Source organism: Carcharodon carcharias, chromosome 3 (genome assembly GCF_017639515.1).
Source record: "Carcharodon carcharias isolate sCarCar2 chromosome 3, sCarCar2.pri, whole genome shotgun sequence".
NCBI classification, from domain to species: Eukaryota; Metazoa; Chordata; class Chondrichthyes; order Lamniformes; family Lamnidae; genus Carcharodon; species Carcharodon carcharias.
The window spans coordinates 96,080,774-96,099,069 of NC_054469.1; the positions used below are offsets into that span (position 1 = coordinate 96,080,774).

The 18,296-nt window shown below is 42.4% G+C and overlaps 1 protein-coding gene across 1 annotated transcript in view; it reads right to left on the reverse strand.

Moving 5' to 3' along the window:
- The window catches only part of ddc (dopa decarboxylase), a 181,668-nt gene that overhangs the window by 46,358 nt on the left and 117,014 nt on the right, over nucleotides 1-18,296 (reverse strand). The window contains exon 9 of the mRNA XM_041184524.1: nucleotides 6,255-6,322. Coding sequence (XP_041040458.1) covers nucleotides 6,255-6,322 — 68 coding nt within the window. The remainder of the gene's footprint in view (nucleotides 1-6,254; nucleotides 6,323-18,296) is intronic.

The window sequence follows — 18,296 nt, forward strand, 5'->3', positions numbered from 1 at the left end:
TTAAGGGACCAAGGGGACAATCTATGGGTGGAGCTAGATGACAACGCTGGAGTGTTGAATGAATACTTCACATCCGTCTTCACCCAAGAGAATGAGGATGAATGTATCAAACTTGGGGAGAGAGACTGCGAGGTTCCTAAGCAAATTGATATAGGGAGTGACAAGGTATTGGAGGTGTTGGCAGGTTTAAAAGTGGGCAAATCTCCAGGTCTGGAAGATTTGTGTCCCAGACTGCTAAGGGAGGCAAGGGACGAGATCGCAAAGGCTCTGACCCGAATTTTTAATTCCTCTTTGGCCACGGGAGAGGTGCCAGAGGACTGGAGAACAGCTAATGTGGTTCTGCTATTTAAGAAGGGTTGTAGAGATAAGCCAGGGAACTACAGGCCAGTGAGTCTCACGTCAGTGGTAGGGAAACTATTGGAGAAATTTCTGAAGGGGAGAATCTATCTCCACTTGGAGAGGCAAGGTTTGAGCAGGGATAGTCAGCATGGCTTTGTTAGAGGGAGGACATGCCTAACAAATTTGATTGAATTTTTTGAGGAGGTGACCAGGTGTGTAGATGAGGGTAGTGCAGTTGATGTAGTTTATATGGATTTCAGCAAAGCCTTTGACAAGGTCCCACATGGGAGACTTATAAAGAAGGCAAATGCACATGGGATACAGGATAATTTGATAAGGTGGATTCAAAATTGGCTTACTTGCAGGAGACAGAGGGTGATGACAGAAGGATGCTTTAGTGACTGGAAGCCAGTGTCCAGTGGCATACCACAGGGATCTGTGTCCGGTCCCCTATTATTTGTCATTTATATAAACAATATAGACGACTATGTGGGGGCTAGGATTAGTAAGTTTGTGGATGACACAAAGATTGACCAGGTGGTTAACAGTGAGGTTGAGTGTCTTGGGCTACAGGAAGATATAGACGGGATGGTCAAATGGGCAGATAAGTGGCAGATGGAATTTAACCCTGAAAAGTGTGAGGTGATACACTTTGGAAGGAGTAATTTGACAAGGAAGTATTCAATGAATGGCATGACACTAGGAAGTTCTGAGGAAGAAAGAGACCTTGGCTTGTGTGTCCATAGATCTCTGAAGGCAGAGGGGCATGTTAATGGGGCAGTGAAAAAGGCGTATGGGACACTTGCCTTTATCAATCGAGGCATAGATTACAAAAGTAGGGAGGTCATGTTGGAGTTGTATAGAACCTTGGTGAGGCCACAGCTAGAGTACTGTGTGCAGTTCTGATCGCCACATTATAGGAAGGATGTGATTGCACTGGAGGGGTTGCAGAGGAGATTCACCAGGATGTTGCCTGGGATGAAACATTTAAGTTATGAAGAGAGGTTGGATAGACTTAGGTTGTTTCGTTGGAGCAGAGAAGACTGAGGGGTGACCTGATCGAGGTCTACAATATTATGAGGGGCATGGACAAGGTGAATAGGGAGCAGCTGTTCCCCTTAGTTGAAGGGTCAGTCATGAGGGGACATAAGTTCAAGTTGAGATGCAAGAGGTTTAGGGGGGATGTGAGGAAAAACTTTTTTACCCAGGGTGTGGTGACTGTCTGGAATGCACTGCCTGGGAGGGTGGTGGAGGCAGGTTGTCTCACATCCTTTAAAAAGTACCTGGATGAGCACTTGGCACGTCATAACATTCAAGGCTACGGGCCAAGTGCTGGTAAATGGGATTAGGTAGGTAGATCAGGTGTTTCTCACATGTCGGTGCAGACTCGATGGGCCGAAGGGCCTCTTCTGCACTGTGAGATTCTGTGATTTACTCATTCAGGTAATTTTTAAAATAGAACTTTAATATTCTTTATAAAAAGCATTCAATTTTATTTACCAGTTACACAAGGCTGTCCTCCAAGAGTACATATTAATCAAAACTATGGACCCAATTACATAGTCCAAATTTGGTACTATCAGTATTGCTGTTCATCAGACCAGGTCAGCTCATTTACATATTTTAGTGGAAGTAAGACAGCAGAGCACACCATAGGGGCCACATGACATCATTTGGTGAAGTCCTGCCAATTTATTCCCATGGAAAGGTAGTAGCCATTTTTTTGAGATCCAGAAGACAAATACAGAAGGAAGTGTGGCATTATATCCAGGAACTTTTCTTTCAGTGAGACCTCAGGTGTTGAACATCTGGAATGCCTATCAGATGTGCCTGGCGTATTATAGGACTATCCCCTAATTTGAATAGAAGTTGGCTGTAATGAGGCTAGCCCAATATTTTGGGAATAAAATTGAATTAACTCTCATGATAAACTAATTATCAACAATAGGAAACTCTCAATAGAAGTAGTGATCTGGCCAGAACTTGAATTGGTAAACCACCACTGTATATAGGATGCTTTCCCAAATGTCAACAACTCTTCACCCTCCTCAACTTTCATTATCCTATCTGGCCTTGGAAAGTCAAAACTAGAAGAGGGGCAGAGTTACTATGCCTTTTTGTAATGTCAGTGAACTACTAAGCCATCTTCCTTCTATGTACAGTTAGTAAATGGCTTCTTTTCCACCTACTGGAGCCTCTGACCACCTAACAAGGATTAACAGTTGGTGTGCTCTGCCATCAGATGAAACTCTACACCTGGAGTACAAATTCATAAACCTGAGTGCCCAGGGTTGTGGCATGCCTGTTATAAGCATGAAGCATTATTGTCCATGGTTGATTGTGTATTACAAGACACAGGATACACATAATTGTTGGCGGTTCTGAAGAAGGGTCATATGGACTCGAAATGTTAACTCTGTTTCTCTTTCCATAGATGCTGCTAGATGCTGAGTTTTTCCAGCATCCACAGTATTTTTTGTTTTTCAGATTTCCAGCATTCATAGTATTTTGCTTTATATTGTTGGTAGCTGCTTCTGCATGCTGCAGGGAATATCACTTACATTCTGGTTATTGTGTGCATCTCAGGTAAAGACACACTCTTGTCCACAGGGAACATGCGGTCTGCTTATGGGAGTGGCCAGTGACACTGGAACTGAAAAGAACATCCCAACATTCCAAAATCCCAAAACCATAACAATGCCCATTTGAGGATACAATGAATTTGGTCTGTAATGACATGCACTAACTTAAGAAATAACAAATCCCTTTTCAATAGTATTGGAATAAACGGCAAATAAAACAGACTGGAAAGTCTGATGGGCACCAATGCCCCTCCAGATCTTTCTTCCCCTTCACCTCCCTCTGACACCATCCCTTTTCTGATCTCATCTCTTGCCATGTATTCACGTTACGCCATGACTTTCCCCTTTCTGATGCTGAATGATCCTTAAAAAAGGACTCAGCTTTATCCCCTCAACACCCATCTCAATTAATTTCAGCGCATCATTGAGCTCTTTTTCCATCACATTCATCTCTAAGCCCACTTCTTGGGTCAGGAGTCCTGCCCTGCACAATAGACAACGTTTACCCATCTCTAGTATTGTCTCTCCACCTGGACTTCTCCCTCTGTTCTCTTGCCCTCTCCAGCCTTTTCCATTGAGAACTTCCAGTATGGCATTGGCCATCTCAATTTCTCTACTCCCTTCACTCACTCTGTTTTGTCTTCCTCTGAATTTGCTGCATTCTGTCCTCTCGGGTCCAACATGTTGACAAGGGTGGTGCTGTTGTCTGGGGAACTGATCTTTACCTAGCAGAGGCTGAATTGCAAATCTCCAACAATTCCTCTTACCCCCACCATGACTCCACCATCAAACATCAAGCCATTGGCCAAGATTTTACAGCCCTGTCGCACTGTGTCTCTCCCGGCGGATGCAGCAAGCCATTTAAATCTCCATTAAGTTCAGGGGGACCATAATATCTTGCCAAGCGGGAGGGGCCATAAAATCTTGGCCACTGTTTCCACAACTGTCACTGGCCTCATCTCCTCTGGAGAGCTTTCCTCCACGGCTTCCAACTTCACAGCCCCCGGCCTCAAAAGGCTACTTCTGCCTTCTTCCCAAATCCAGAAATGGGACTGTTGGGTAGATCTATCATTTCAGCCTATTCCTGTCCCAATGAACTGACTTCCTCCTATTTTGATTCTATTTTTTTCTCCCTTTGTCTAGTGCCCACCTACATCCATGACTCTTCTGATGCCTCCGTCACTTTAACAGTTTCCAATTTTCTGGCCTTAACCAGCTCCTCTTCACCATGGACATCCAATCTTAACATCCCCCAACAGGATGGTCTGAGGGCCCTTTGCTTCTTCTATGAAAGATGTCCAGCCAGTCTTGATCCACTACCACCTTCCTCCTCCTGGCTGCACTTGTTCTCACATTGAACAACATCCTCCTTAACTCATCTCACTTCCTCCAAATAAAATATGTTGCTATGGATACCCACTTAGGTCCTAGTTATGTCTGCCTTTTTGCAGGATATGGGGAACATTCCATGTTCTGGTCTTACACAGGCCTCCAATTTCAATTCTTTTTCCAGTACACTGGTGACTGCATCGGTTCCTTTTCCTACTCTCACCTTGAACTAGAAAAATTCATATTTGCTTCCAATTTCCACCCTTCTCTCATCTTCACATGGTCTATCTCTGACTCTTCCCTTCCTTGACTTCTCTGTCTCCAGTCTTCAGGATAGGTGTAATGACTCGACGAAGCAGACAGGTTTCAACAAGAAGCAGATAAACTTTATTACAGAAAGCTTTTCAGGTTCTACATGCTCGATCAGGACTCTCGTCAGGAAGCCCCGCCCACCAGATTCCCCACGCTTAGTGCTCATTGGTCAGAGCCTCCCAGAACATCACGTGACCCCGAAAGACAGCAGGAGCGCCTATAACTTCAGTTACTACATTCGGCTTTCAACAAATATTCATTATAAGCCCAATGACTCCCACAGGAACCTCCACTACAATTCCTCACATCCCGCTTCTATTCTATTCTCCCACATCTGTTCTGATGATGCAGCCTTTCACACCAGTATTTCTGATATGTCTTCCTTTTTCCTCAAATTAGGATTTGCCCACCGTGCTTGACCATGTCTGATCCATTTCCCACATTTCTACTCTCACCCCTTCCCCTCTCTCCCAGAACCACGATAGGGTTCCCCTTGTCCTCACCTTCCACCCCAGCAGCCTCCACATTCAACAGATTATCCTCTGTCTTTTCCATCACTTGCAGGATGATGCCACCACTAAACACACTTTTCCCTCTGCTGCGCTTCCACCATTTTGACAGGATCATTCCAATCCACGACATCCTGGTCTACTCTTCAGTCACCCACAAAACGTCATCCCCTTCCCTTGGCACCTATCCATGCAAGCACAGGAGATGCAACGCCTGCTTTTTTACCTTCTATCCTCATTATCCAAGGCCCAGGCAATGGTTCCAGGTGAAATAGTGATCTTTGTGCACTTCTTTCAATTTTGTATGCTGTATTCACTGTTCACAATGCAGTCTGCTCTACACTCTGGACACCAAACACAAATGGAATTGCTACCTTGCAGAATACGTTTGCTCATTCTGCATGCATGACACTGAGCTTGCAGTGGCCTGTCATTTTAATTCTCTACCTTGCTCTCACTTTGATACTTCCGTCCTCAGCTTACAGCAGTGTTCCAATGCAGGCTCTTTGCATAAAATAAAAGCAAAATACTATGGATTCTGGAAATCTGAAATAAAAATGGAAAGTGCTGGAAATACTCACCTGGTCTGGCAGCCACTGTGTAGAGAGAAGCAGAGTTAACATTTTGAGTTTAATATGACTCTTCTTCAGGACACTTATGGGCACTTTGCAACCTTCTGCACTCAACATTGAGTTCAGCAATTTCAGAACAGAATCCCTGCCCCATTTTGTTCTTTTATCTTTGCATGTTTCAGTCTTAATCTTGTTTTTCTCTTGTTTTTGCTTTCGGCTAGCAGCTGTTCATTTTTCTGCCATTCACAACTCCTCTAGACAATTCCTTTGTTTCCTCACTTGTCCAATTACCACGTCCTTTGGCCCTGCACTACCAACTCTTTTGTTATTTAATATCTTCCATGTTCTGCCTTATCACAGACCTTCCCTTTTGTCCTTGTTCCGCTCTCCCCCATTAACCTACTTAAAACCTAGTACATTTATAATTCTTTTCTAGTTCTGATGAACGACCACCAACCTGAAATGTTAACCCACCCTCCACAGATGCTGCCTGACTTGCTTGGTATTCCTGAATTATTCCTAAAAGAGAGGATCTTCTTCAGCAGCAGGTATTATAATGTGTATCTTATCAATTAAAAAAATAGATTGGAGACATCATATGGATAACTTACCACATGGCAGAGCAATCAAAGTTCACCAAAAGCCATTTATGAGGATTAAAGTTGAAAGAATCTGCAAACTGATAAAGCAAAGATAACTGTAAAATATAATCTACAGACTTAAGGCCTAATTATGCAGTATCATTATAGTTACAGAAGGATGGCCTGTTGTACAGGCTGTGCAAGTGGTACAGAGAGCTGAAGTTAACTCGGTTTAGTAACTATCAAACAGATTGGTTTATGTTCTGGTTTGAATAGAATATCCAAAGAGGTAGCTACTGTTATAGGGCTGCTACACACAGTTAGAGCAGAGCTGCACACTTGCTGCTGGTAGTTGTAAACATATGTATGGTGGACCAGGAAGAAGAGTTAGGATTTTATTTCAGAAGATGCAGAGAAAAAGTTGTTTGTAGATGAGGGGCACTCTCCAATCAAAAATACTGTTAGAAATCCTTAGATGTGAGTGAGCAAGCTGTAGGATTATGCTAGCTTTTTAATTTAGCTCCTAACTCCTGATATTCCCTCAGCTGGATCTCCTCCTTGTTCCCACCAGTCATTTGTTCCAACATGTGCCACAATAGCTAGATTATTCCCCTCATTTTCATAGGAAGTTCAGATTCAATCTGCTGAAGAATCAGACTGAGACAGCCATCATGCAGAGTCTCATATGTACCATTCTTACCTACACAGATGAATGGACACATTGAGAGAGCACTCAGCAGCAGAGGAATGACAGCAATAAGCGTGGAAGAATCTGCTGTCTCAGAACAATGCACCTTCACCATGCACCTTCACATCGTGTTTCTTTAGATTCTTCTCTTTTTCTAAAAATGCACAGGCACAGGTATACACAATAGGTGTTGTGTTATTATAATATAATACCTTGAGCTTATTTACTGTGCACATCAGAAGGCATCAATTGCTTATAAGGGATTGGATAAACACGTTGTGAGTTCATTTATTAAGATTAGGCACATGATAACAGTTACTCACAGATATAAAGTTTGAAGACATCAGAGCAGTGTGCTCTGCTCAATGCAAAAGTGAAACTTAGACTGGATCACTTGACACATTTCCTTTCTAGTGATGTCATGCCTTATCCCTGAAAGGCATATTACATATTCCCTTTTCTTTTTGAAGATACTTTCCCTGCTTCCAAACAAGTATAACTATTTACAATGCATGTTCATGTTTAGTTACCATTACATAAGTGCATAGAATTAATGAATCTATGAGCCTCTTAAACATAAAGGTAATCTGCTGGTAAGCCCAGATCTTGTGATGGTAACCTTGTCTGGAGGTTTCTTTAATTGCTCACAGTGATCTGTGTGATTGCCATTCTTGGATGTTGTTCCTGGCTGCATTTGGGATCTTTCCCTAGACACAATAGGACTGCACGGTGGTTGAGGAGCTGGAATGGATCTGATTTGTCCTTGGTAATGCCTCATCAATGCACCTTTGTGTGTAATAACTTCCTAAGACCTTGGTTCAGAACAAATCCTTGTCACCTTGACTGGCTGCTACGTGCCTTCTGTGTGATCCTGGATTCGAATTTGCTGTACCAAAATTAATAAACCTGGCAATTCTGTGCCTGTATTTTTATCATGCATGTTGGTCATCTTCTCTTCCAGTTTTAAAAGTTGTTGTCTAGTTTCTGAGAGAGTAGAATAGGTAAGAGTAAGTAAATTGGTATGCATTGGTCTGACAAACATGGGCTCTGCTGGTGATGAAATAGTTGCACTTAAAGGTTCACTCTCAGATGTAACATTGCAATGTGTAGATCTTGCTTGGTCTGTCTACATTTGAGAATTAGGGATTTCATCCTTCTATCATTTGTTCGGCCAGGCCATTAGATCTAGGGTAATGAGGAGAAGAAGTAGTATGATCAATATTCCACTTCTTCCACATATCTTGAAATGGCTTACCAATATATTGCAGGCCATTATCTGTAATAATCTTTCTAGGCACACCAAATAAACTGAAAATGCCACTTGGAATGTGCATGACAGTTGTGCTTGAGATATTGTGCTATTGTTGAATAATGGGGTAGTCGACGATGATGATGCAGTCAGTGACATGGGCATGAAATAGGTTGGATGTGATTTTTGGACAACAGATGGATAGCAACTTCATTTGAAATCAATGGTGCTTTGTGCTGACTTGGCATATGGTCTTGACATGCCTTGCACTTCTTGACAACAACTTCAGTGTTATTGTTCATTCCTGGTCAATAGTCTGTCTCTCCTGCAAGTCTTCTCATCTGATCAACGCCCATGAAATTGTTGAAGAATATCAAGTTGCAAAGATTCTGATATGATGACCTGCCTGCCTTTAAAAATGACTCCCTGAGAGATGCCTAACTTGATCCGATAAGGCCAAAATGGTCTCATGTGTTTGTGGACATGCTGAATTGAATCAGGCCATCCTTTGATGATGTTTTTCCACGGTTTCTTTGCTGAAGAATCTTTTGCTATTTCTTCTTGCAGCTGCTGGCATTTGCGTTGCACAAAATGTACCAGATCAATTTGGAGAAATCTTCAAGTTTGATGTAAGTGAGGTCAACTTGTAGATCTAAAGGATATATCTTCTGTTTTCACTAGATTAGGCAATCTGCTAAGTAATCCTGTACCTGGCTTGTACCTGATCTCACAGTCATAATCTTGAATCTTTATTAAGAGATGTTGCAATCTTGGCAATGACTTTTGTCAAATGACATGGCTTATGGTCAGTCTCTATCACAAATCCTTTGCCAAATAGATAGATATGAAGATGGATGATTCCAGCACTAAACCTAATGTTTCCTGCTCAATGTTAGATTAGCTGGATTGCGTTATGACAGAGATTTTAAAACAAATGTAATGCGTTTGCCTTTTAGTAATATGTATGGTTCCAGACCTTTCTGTCAGTCATCTTTATCCAGGGTAGTTGTCTCACTAGAATCATAAAATTGTAATGTCAATGCTTCTGATAATGACTTGTTTCAATGATTTGAAGAGGTATTGGTGGTCTTTGTGCTACAGGAAAGGCACATCCTTTCTCACAATTTCCTTAGCGATGAAGATTTTTGAATGAAATTGGGAATGCATGGAGGCAAGAAATTAAAGAGACCTTGAGTCTTCAAAGATCGTCCTTATCTTGAGGAGTTGGCATAGCCTTAATAACCTCTATTTTGCTTGGATCAGGACATATGCCAGCACTGGAATAAATAGAATCGAAGAAATTGATCAACTGCACGCTTATGTTCCAATTCAGACTGCTGAATGCCAATCCTGCATTACCTGCTGTTTGCATCAATAAATGCAGTTTATGGTCATGTTCTTGCTTTGTTCTTCCCACAACAGCTATATTATGTGCGATACAGATACATCCTGGTACAGTGCATGCAATGCAGTCCACATGAGCTTGAAAGAGATCCTGGCTAACTGATAGCCCAAAAGGGCTATCATTAAAAACAGCATCGTCTGAATGGGATACACAATGTAGTAAGCTCTTTGGACTTCTCTGCAAGCTGTATTGACCAGTAACCATACTTGGCATCAAACTTTGATAAAAATTTTGCAGCTGCAAATCTTGGATTTAACTCTATTGTGGTATTTTGTAAGGACATTTCAAAGTTGCATCTAAATGTCATGGATCTTGGCATACTCTCAATGATCCATCCTTCTTTATGACACATGAGATTGAGCTGCAGTAATCTGTGTGCTGTTGTACTCTTCTCATGATTCTGTCTTTCTCCAGTTTGGTTAGTTCAACCTTCAGTTTATCATGTATGTAGATGCTGAAGTTATGTGATGGATCAACTTACATACTTGCATACTCCTGCAAGTGGAATGTTGCAACTTCCTTCAAACCACCACTTCTGTCAAAACATTCTAGATATTTCGATGTTAGGTGATTAGGTATTTGGAGTAGTTTCTGGGGTTGATCTACCATGTGATATCTGACTGATTCAATGGATTGTTACCAGTGTGAGGTCATGACATGCCAGTAGACCTCCAACCACTGGGCCTTTAGTTCCCACAATGTAGAACATCTGTGACACCCAGGAGAGTGCTCTTGCACTCCAGGGCTATGGATCCTGCACATGGAATTAGCGATCCTATATGTGCTGAAAGTTTCACAGTAGTAGGTTTTGCCATGGCCTCTCATTTCTTTTAGAAGTCGCAGTGGTAGTATGTTGGCACTTGCCCCTGTGTCAATCTTGGACAATAATGACTAGTCACCAACTTGCTTAGGGCAGGTAATTTGAATCTTGGCAAACATTTCAGATGGTGTGATGGCATCCATGTTTTCCATGAGATTGACAATGTGAAATATTTGTTCATTGCTCTTTGTCTCATTGTGCACAGCATCATCATTTTCTGGTTTGTCCATCACCTATTGTACATGTTTCTGATGGGATACCAGATGGTCATTCTCATTGATTGAAGGTACCCGTTGTGTATGGTCTGTTTGGTCAGTGCATGGCTCTTTGTAGCTGTATCAGCCTTTGCTCTAGTGGACTACTTCTGCCAATGGCCCCTTCTGAATATTCCTTCCAGAATTGATGAAAAACTGGACACTTCCATGATGCATGCAGAAGACCACACCTTCCAAATGTCTTGCTAGGTTTGGGTGTTCTAGTGTGCGCATCAACAACTGGGGTTGTACTTAGGACCTGTAAGTTTTGTTGACCTGCGAGGATCGCTTCGTACTTACTTCCATCCTTGAGCAACTCTTCGATGCTATATGTTTTTGGCTTGTCTATCAGATCTTTCTATAATACTTCCATAGGAACCAACTCAACACTTCCATCTGTTAGCCCTGCACCTGAAAAATCACAGTACTTTTTTTCTGCATCTGCTGATGAAGTGGTTTATGGATTCTGTAGACTATTGTCCAAAGGATATGAACTCTAGCTGATGAATATGGAAGTTTAACCTGATACTGAACCAGTTTTCCAATGTAGTCCATATCTTTTGGGGATATGGATCTTCTATTGTTAATCTGATGTCTTCAGCCTGTGTAGACCTTCATTCTCAATTGCTAGATTAATTTTTATGGTTTGTTTGTCTTGTTCAGACTCACCTGAATCAAGAAACCATCTTCACACCGTTTGAACATTTTGAATTTGGACAGTAGGTCAGTTGCTAGCCAATTCAAACTGGGGAATTTTGTGGACATTCTCACAATATCACTTTGACCTTCCTTGTACCTTGGTACCTGGGTTGGGTGTCACTGTAGCTGTTTTTGTGTGCTTTTCCAAAGCTCTGCCCTTGAAGATGAGTTGTGGCAGGAATGCACTTCAGAGTAATGGTGTTTTTGCTTTTTATTCAATTTGTTGTTCAGCAACTCCCTGGGCAGGATTTTCTGCTTGCCTGAGCATAAAATAGCACACAATGACATCGGGTGAGCATCCCGATGTCATTGCGCACTATTTCGGTCTGCAGGTGCGTGCAAGAGTCGGTAGCACAGCCGCTGACAATTGAGAGGCCTGTTAAGGTCATTAATCAATTGATTAACATGTATTTTTCACTACAAAAACAGAATTACCTGGAAAAACTCAGCAGGTCTGGCAGCATCGGCGGAGAAGAAAAGAGTTGACGTTTCGAGTCCTCATGACCCTTCGACAGAACTTGAGTTCGAGTCCAAGAAAGAGTTGAAATATAAGCTGGTTTAAGGTGTGCGTGTGGGGGGCGGAGAGATAGAGAGAGAGAGAGAGGTGGGGGGGGGTGTGGTTGTAGGGACAAACAAGCAGTGATAGAAGCAGATCATCAAAAGATGTCAACGACAATAGTACAATAGAACACATAGGTGTTAAAGTTAAAGTTGGTGATATTATCTAAACGAATGTGCTAATTAAGAATGGATGGTAGGGCACTCAAGGTATAACTCTAGTGGGGTTTTTTTTATAATGGAAATAGGTGGGAAAAGGAAAATCTTTATAATTTATTGGAAAAAAAAAGGAAGAGGGAAACAGAAAGGGGGTGGGGATGGGGGAGGGAGCTCACGACCTAAAGTTGTTGAATTCAATATTCAGTCCGGAAGGCTGTAAAGTCCCTAGTCGGAAGATGAGGTGTTGTTCCTCCAGTTTGCGTTGGGCTTCACTGGAACAATGCAGCAAGCCAAGGACAGACATGTGGGCAAGAGAGGAGGGTGGAGTGTTAAAATGGCAAGCGACAGGGAGGTTTGGGTCATTCTTGCGGACAGACCGCAGGTGTTCTGCAAAGCGGTCGCCCAGTTTACGTTTGGTCTCTCCAATGTAGAGGTTATTCCCTCCATGTATTTTTCACTGCTCATTCAACGTTATGGTTGGTGGGCGGGCCCATCGACCAGGCCGCCTTTGGATTTTTTAGGAAACCTCATTCATGGGTGGGATGAGGTTTCTGTTATTAAATTGAAAAAAAAAATTCAGGGGGGCAGAATTTTTATTATGTTTCTATTCATGTGAGTGAGTCCTATGTGGGAATATGTTTTTCAGATTTTTAAAATCTTTATTCTTGATTTTTTAAATTCTTCAGCTCCCTGAGGTAGCTCCCTGTCTACAGCTCTCAGTGCACCTTTGACACTGGCTGGCTGTTAATTCACCAGCCAGCATGAATTAGTGGTCAGGAGCTGATTGCAGGAAGCAGGCATTTTCCCGGCTGTTCCCGGGCCCACCTGCTGCGCCCGCCCGATGGCCCGAACATCCTGCTCCCTAATGCACTCGTTATAATTGCAACTCTCTGGCCGGACTTTTATTACTTTTCCTGTACTTTTTGTTTGACTCTCCCTTGCCACCTATTGATCCAACCCTCACCCTGGTCACTCACTTTCCTGAATGAGCCAACCCAGTGCTGGTCCTCTAGACGTACTGTCCCACTCACGAAGCTGACAGGCTATGCACTGCAATCTCACCATGAGGGATCCTTCTGCTTATCAGTTCTTTACTTGAGCACTAGCTCAGCACTATGTCTCCAAAGCTTTCCTTCGCAGTCGCCACACTGTATTTCAAATACTCTCTGATGCTGCAACTTCATTGCAGTCTGACTAAAATGTCATGTAACACGATCTAAGGCTGTTCATCATATTATACCTGTACTTAATCTTACTGCCACCTGTCTTACCACTGCTGATCACCACGCCATGTCATTATAATGAAACAATACCTTGGGTTTATTTACTGTACAAGTCACAAGGCAGTAATTGCTCATAAGGGATTGGGTAAACCTGTGTGGGTTCATTTATCGAGACTAGGCACATGAGAACAGTTATACATAGGTATAAAGCTTGTGCGTGTGCTCTGCTCAAAGCAAAAGTGAAACTTAGGCTGGAACACATGACATTTCCTTTCTCGTGATGTCATGCTGGTATCCCTTAAAGGCATATTACAACAGTAGGGTGCCCATTTTCAGAACTGTGATTGTAGGAACTAAAATTTCAACTGGCCAATGGATGTAATATTTAGATTGAAACTGAAACCAGCAGCAATGAAAAAAAAAAGCTAAACAATTGCATCATTTAAAATTCCAGCAAAACAAACTTCTACTTAACAACAGAAGTCACCTTTAAGAGCACAAGCTGCAAGATGTTTATGGGCATCTTCAGTGCTACACCTGTTTTAAATGGTCTTTCAACAACTTTAGTACAATCTTAGAGCTAAACCCAGAAAATGGAATCATCTGGTAAAGAACATAATTTGTGAATCCTTAACAAGAATGCCATATTGGAAGTTCAATAGCCCCCTGTGATAAAACTGCAGTATGGTGCTCTGTGCACAGGGTGAGAAACAAGCCTGAGGTTTGATACTCTAACTCTACATCCCCAGAATGCACAATTGATGCCAACACTACTGGCAGATCTAACTGCAATATTAATCCATTATTCATTGAATTTATATCTGTAGTTATTGTCATACCTATCCATTCAAATATTGCTCTTTTAATTCTGAAAAACAATTTTGAATCCTTCATTTATCAGAACGATTGTCTATATCTGTATACAGTACAGTAATTAAATACCAGCTTAATGTTTATATAGCTTTTTAAAATTATTTATAGTAGTCTAAACTATAATTAACAATTCCAATTGTTTAAGAGAGATTTGAACACTTGATTGTTCTTGACTAATGCCAAATAATTAGGGTTCCTCTATTGTTTCAACGGGGCCAACTGTAGATCCCCCATCAACCACAAATATCAGGACTTATGGATTTTTCAACCATAATAGATGTAAGCATGTTAAGAAGGCATTGACAACGTGTGGTCAAAGCACAACAGACCAGGACGCCTCCAATTTTAATCAATGTTGTGTACACCTAGCTGATCTCAGCCAGGTAATAGAGCCACAATTCAGCTTTAGCATACAAGTTAGTCAGGGGAAAATCAGCTAGACTTCTCCCTCTTGATTGCTATCTAGTGGCCTTTTATGACTTCATGAAAGCCTGTTATTGTTGGGAAAAAGCTGGAATCAATTATTAAAGAAGTCTTAACAATGCACTTAGAAAAGCATGGTATGATTTGAACAAGTCAGCATGCTTTTACTAATGGGGAATCCTGTTCACAAATTTATTAGAGCTTTTTGAGGATGTAACTAGTAGGGTAGATAAAGGGGAACCAGTAGATTTAATATACTTGGATTTCCAAAAGGCTTTTGATAAGGTGTCACACAAAACGTTAATAGTCAAGTTAAGAGCTCATGGAGTTGGGGGTGATATATTAGCATGGAATGAGGATTGGTTAATATTTATAAAGCAGAGAGTGGGAATAAATGGGGCTTTTTCAAGTTGGTAGGCAGTAAATGACAGAGTGCCACAGGAATCAGTGCTTGGGTCTCAGCTATTTACAATCTACATTAATGACAGATGAAGAGACAGAAAGTAAGGTATCTAAGTTTGCTGATGATACCAAGTGAGGGGGAAAGGTAAGCTGTTGGGAGGACACAGAGAGGCTGCAAAGAGATATAAACAGGTTAAGTGAATGGACAACAAGCTGGCAGATGAAATATAAAAGGGGAACTGGGAAGTTACTCACTTGGTTATAAGCAAAACCAGAAAAGCAGAATATTTTTTAAAAGGCATGAAACCTATAAGTATTGATGTTCAAAGAGACTTAAGTGTGCTTGTACAAGGAACTCAAAGTTAGCAAGCAGTGCAGTAAGTAATTAGGAAGGCAAATGTCATGTTGGCCTTTATTGCAAGGGGGTTGGACTACAAGAATAAAGATGTTTTGCTACACTTGCACAGGGTTTTGGTGAGACCACATCTGAAATAGTGTGTGCAGTTTTGGTCTCCATATTCAAGAAAGGTTATACTTGCAATGGAAATGGTGCAGCGACGGTTCAGGAAATTGGTCCCTGGGATGAGGGGGTTGTCCTATGATTAAAGGCTGAGTAAATTGGGCTGGTATTCTCTGGAGCTTAGAAGACTGAGAGGTGATCACATTGAAAGCTACAAAATGCTGAAATGAATTTATAGAGTAGATGATGAGAGATTGTTTGCGCTGGTCAGAAAATCTAAAACATAGGGGCACAGTATCAGGATAAGGGGACAATCACTTAGGGCTGATCACTCAAACGGTTGGTTGTGAATCTTTGGAATTATCTGCTCCAGAGGACTGTGGATGCTCCATCATTTAATATGTTTAAGGCTAGGATGGACAGATTTGTGATCTCTCTGGGCACTAAGGGATACGGTGAGCAGGCAGGAAAGTGGGGTTAAAGCCCAAGATCAGCCATGATTTTATTGAATGGTGGAGCAGCCTTGATGGGTCATATGATCTACTCCTGCTCCTACTTCTTGTGTTCTTTGACTCTGTCAACCTCAAAGGCTTATGGGGGATCATCCTGTAAGAAATCACTGTAGAATAATTTTGCAAAATCCTAAGGAATTTATTGAATATTGTGGCAATAGCTCTCTCTCTTATAAAGAAAGCTTCCATACCAGCTTCCTAGGCTGGTAAACACAAGACAGCAAAGGACATTCTCTCTGTCAAGGACCTGTCTCTAGTTCAAGACATTGCTAATCCTAATAAGGGGGTGGGAGGTGACCTCATGACCCATATGTGACCCAAGTTAAGTAGGCTGTTTAAGCAAGTGATGAGCCACAAGATGGCGCCTTGGACATCCGATGGGAATGGAAGGGATTACCTGTAAAATGTATCCTTTGCCAATGGACAATTTAGTAAACGATTGGCATAATCCTCCCAGAAATAAGGTATAAAAGCGGACTCTCGAGAGGAAAAAAAACACTTCAGACAGAAGAGAGCTTCTCGAGGTGGGCCTATGCTGGCTCTGACCTAACACCTTGGTTAGCTCAAGAAGACTTTTTTTTTAAAATTTCATTCACGGGATGTGGGCTTCGCTGGCTGGGCCAGCATTTATTGCCCATCCCTAGTTGTCCTTGAGAAGGTGGTGGTGAGCTGCCTTTTTGAACTGCTGCAGTCCATGTGGTGTAGGTACACCCACAGTGCTGTTAGAAAGGGAGTTCCTGGATTTTGACTCAGCAAGAACAGCGATATATTTCCAAGTCAGGATGGTGAACGACTTGGAGGGGAACTTCCAGGTGGTGGTGTTCCCATCTATCTGCTGCCTTTGTCCTTCTAGGTGGTTGTGGTCGTGGGTTTGGAAGGTGCTGTCGAAGGAGTCTTGCTGAACTCCTGAAATGCATCTTGTATATGGTACACACTGCTGTTACTGTGCATCAGTGGTGGAGGGAGTAAGTGTTTGTGGATATGGTGCCAAACAAGCGGACTGCTTTGTCCTGGACAGTGTCCAGCTTCTTCAGTGTTGTAGGAGCTGCACTTATCTAGGCAAGTGGGGAGTATTCCATCACAATGCTGACTTGTGCCTTGTAGATGGTGAACAGGCTTTGGGGAGTCAGGAGGCAAGTTATTCGTCGCACGACTCCTAGCCTCTGACCTGCTCTTGCAGCCACAGTATTTATATGGCTAGTCCAGTTCAGTTTCTGGTCAATGGTAACCCCCAGGATGTTGATAGTGGGGGATTCAGTGATGGTAATGCCATTGAACATCAAGGGGCAATGGTTGGGTTCTTTCTTGTTTGAGATGGTCATTGCCTGACACTTATGTGGCGCGAATGTTACTTGCAACTTGTCAGCCCAAGCCTGCATATTGTCCAAGTCTTGCTGCATTTGGACATGGACTGCTTCAGTATCTGAGGATTCACGAATGGTGCTGAACATTGTGCAATCATCAGCGGACATCCCCACTTCTGACTTTATGATGAAGGAAGGTCATTGATGAAGCAGCTAAGCATAGTTGGGCTGAGGACACTACCCTGACGAACTCCTGCAGTAATGTCCTGGAGCTGAGATGACTGATCTCCAACAGCCACAGCCATTTCCCTTTGTGCTAGGTATGACTCCAACCAGTGGAGACTTTTCCCCCTGATTCCCATTGACTCCAGTTTTGCTAGGGCTCCTTGATGCCACACTCAGTCAAATGCTGCCTTGACATCAAGGGCAGTCACTCTCAGCTCACCTCGGGAGTTCAGCTCTTTTGTCCATGTTTGACCAAGGCTGTAATGAGGTCAGGAGCTGAGTGGCTCTGGTGGAACCCAAACTGGGCATCAGTGACCAGGTTATTGCTAAGCAAGTGCCGCTTGATAGCACTGTTGATGACCCCTTCCATTACTTTACTGATGATCGAGAGTAGACTGATGGGACGGAAAATTGGCTGGGTTGGATTTGTCCTGTTTTTTATGTACAGGACATACGCGAGCAATTTTCCACACAGCCAGGTAGATGCCAGTGTTGTAGCCGTACTGGAATGGCGTGGCAAGTTCTGGAGCACAAGTCTTCAGTACTATTGCCAGAATATTGTGAGGGCCCATAGCCTTTGCAGTATCCAGTCCCTTCAGTCATTTCTTGTTATCATGTGGATTGAATCAAACTGGCTGAAGACTGGCATCTGTAATGCTGGGGGCCTCCGGAGGATGGATCATCCACTTGGCACTTCTGGCTGAAGATTGTTGCTAATGCTTCAGCCTTATATTTTGCACTCTTGTGCTGGGCTCCTCTATCATTGAGGATGTGGATATTTATGGAGTGACCTCCTCCAGTGAGGTTGTTTAATTGTC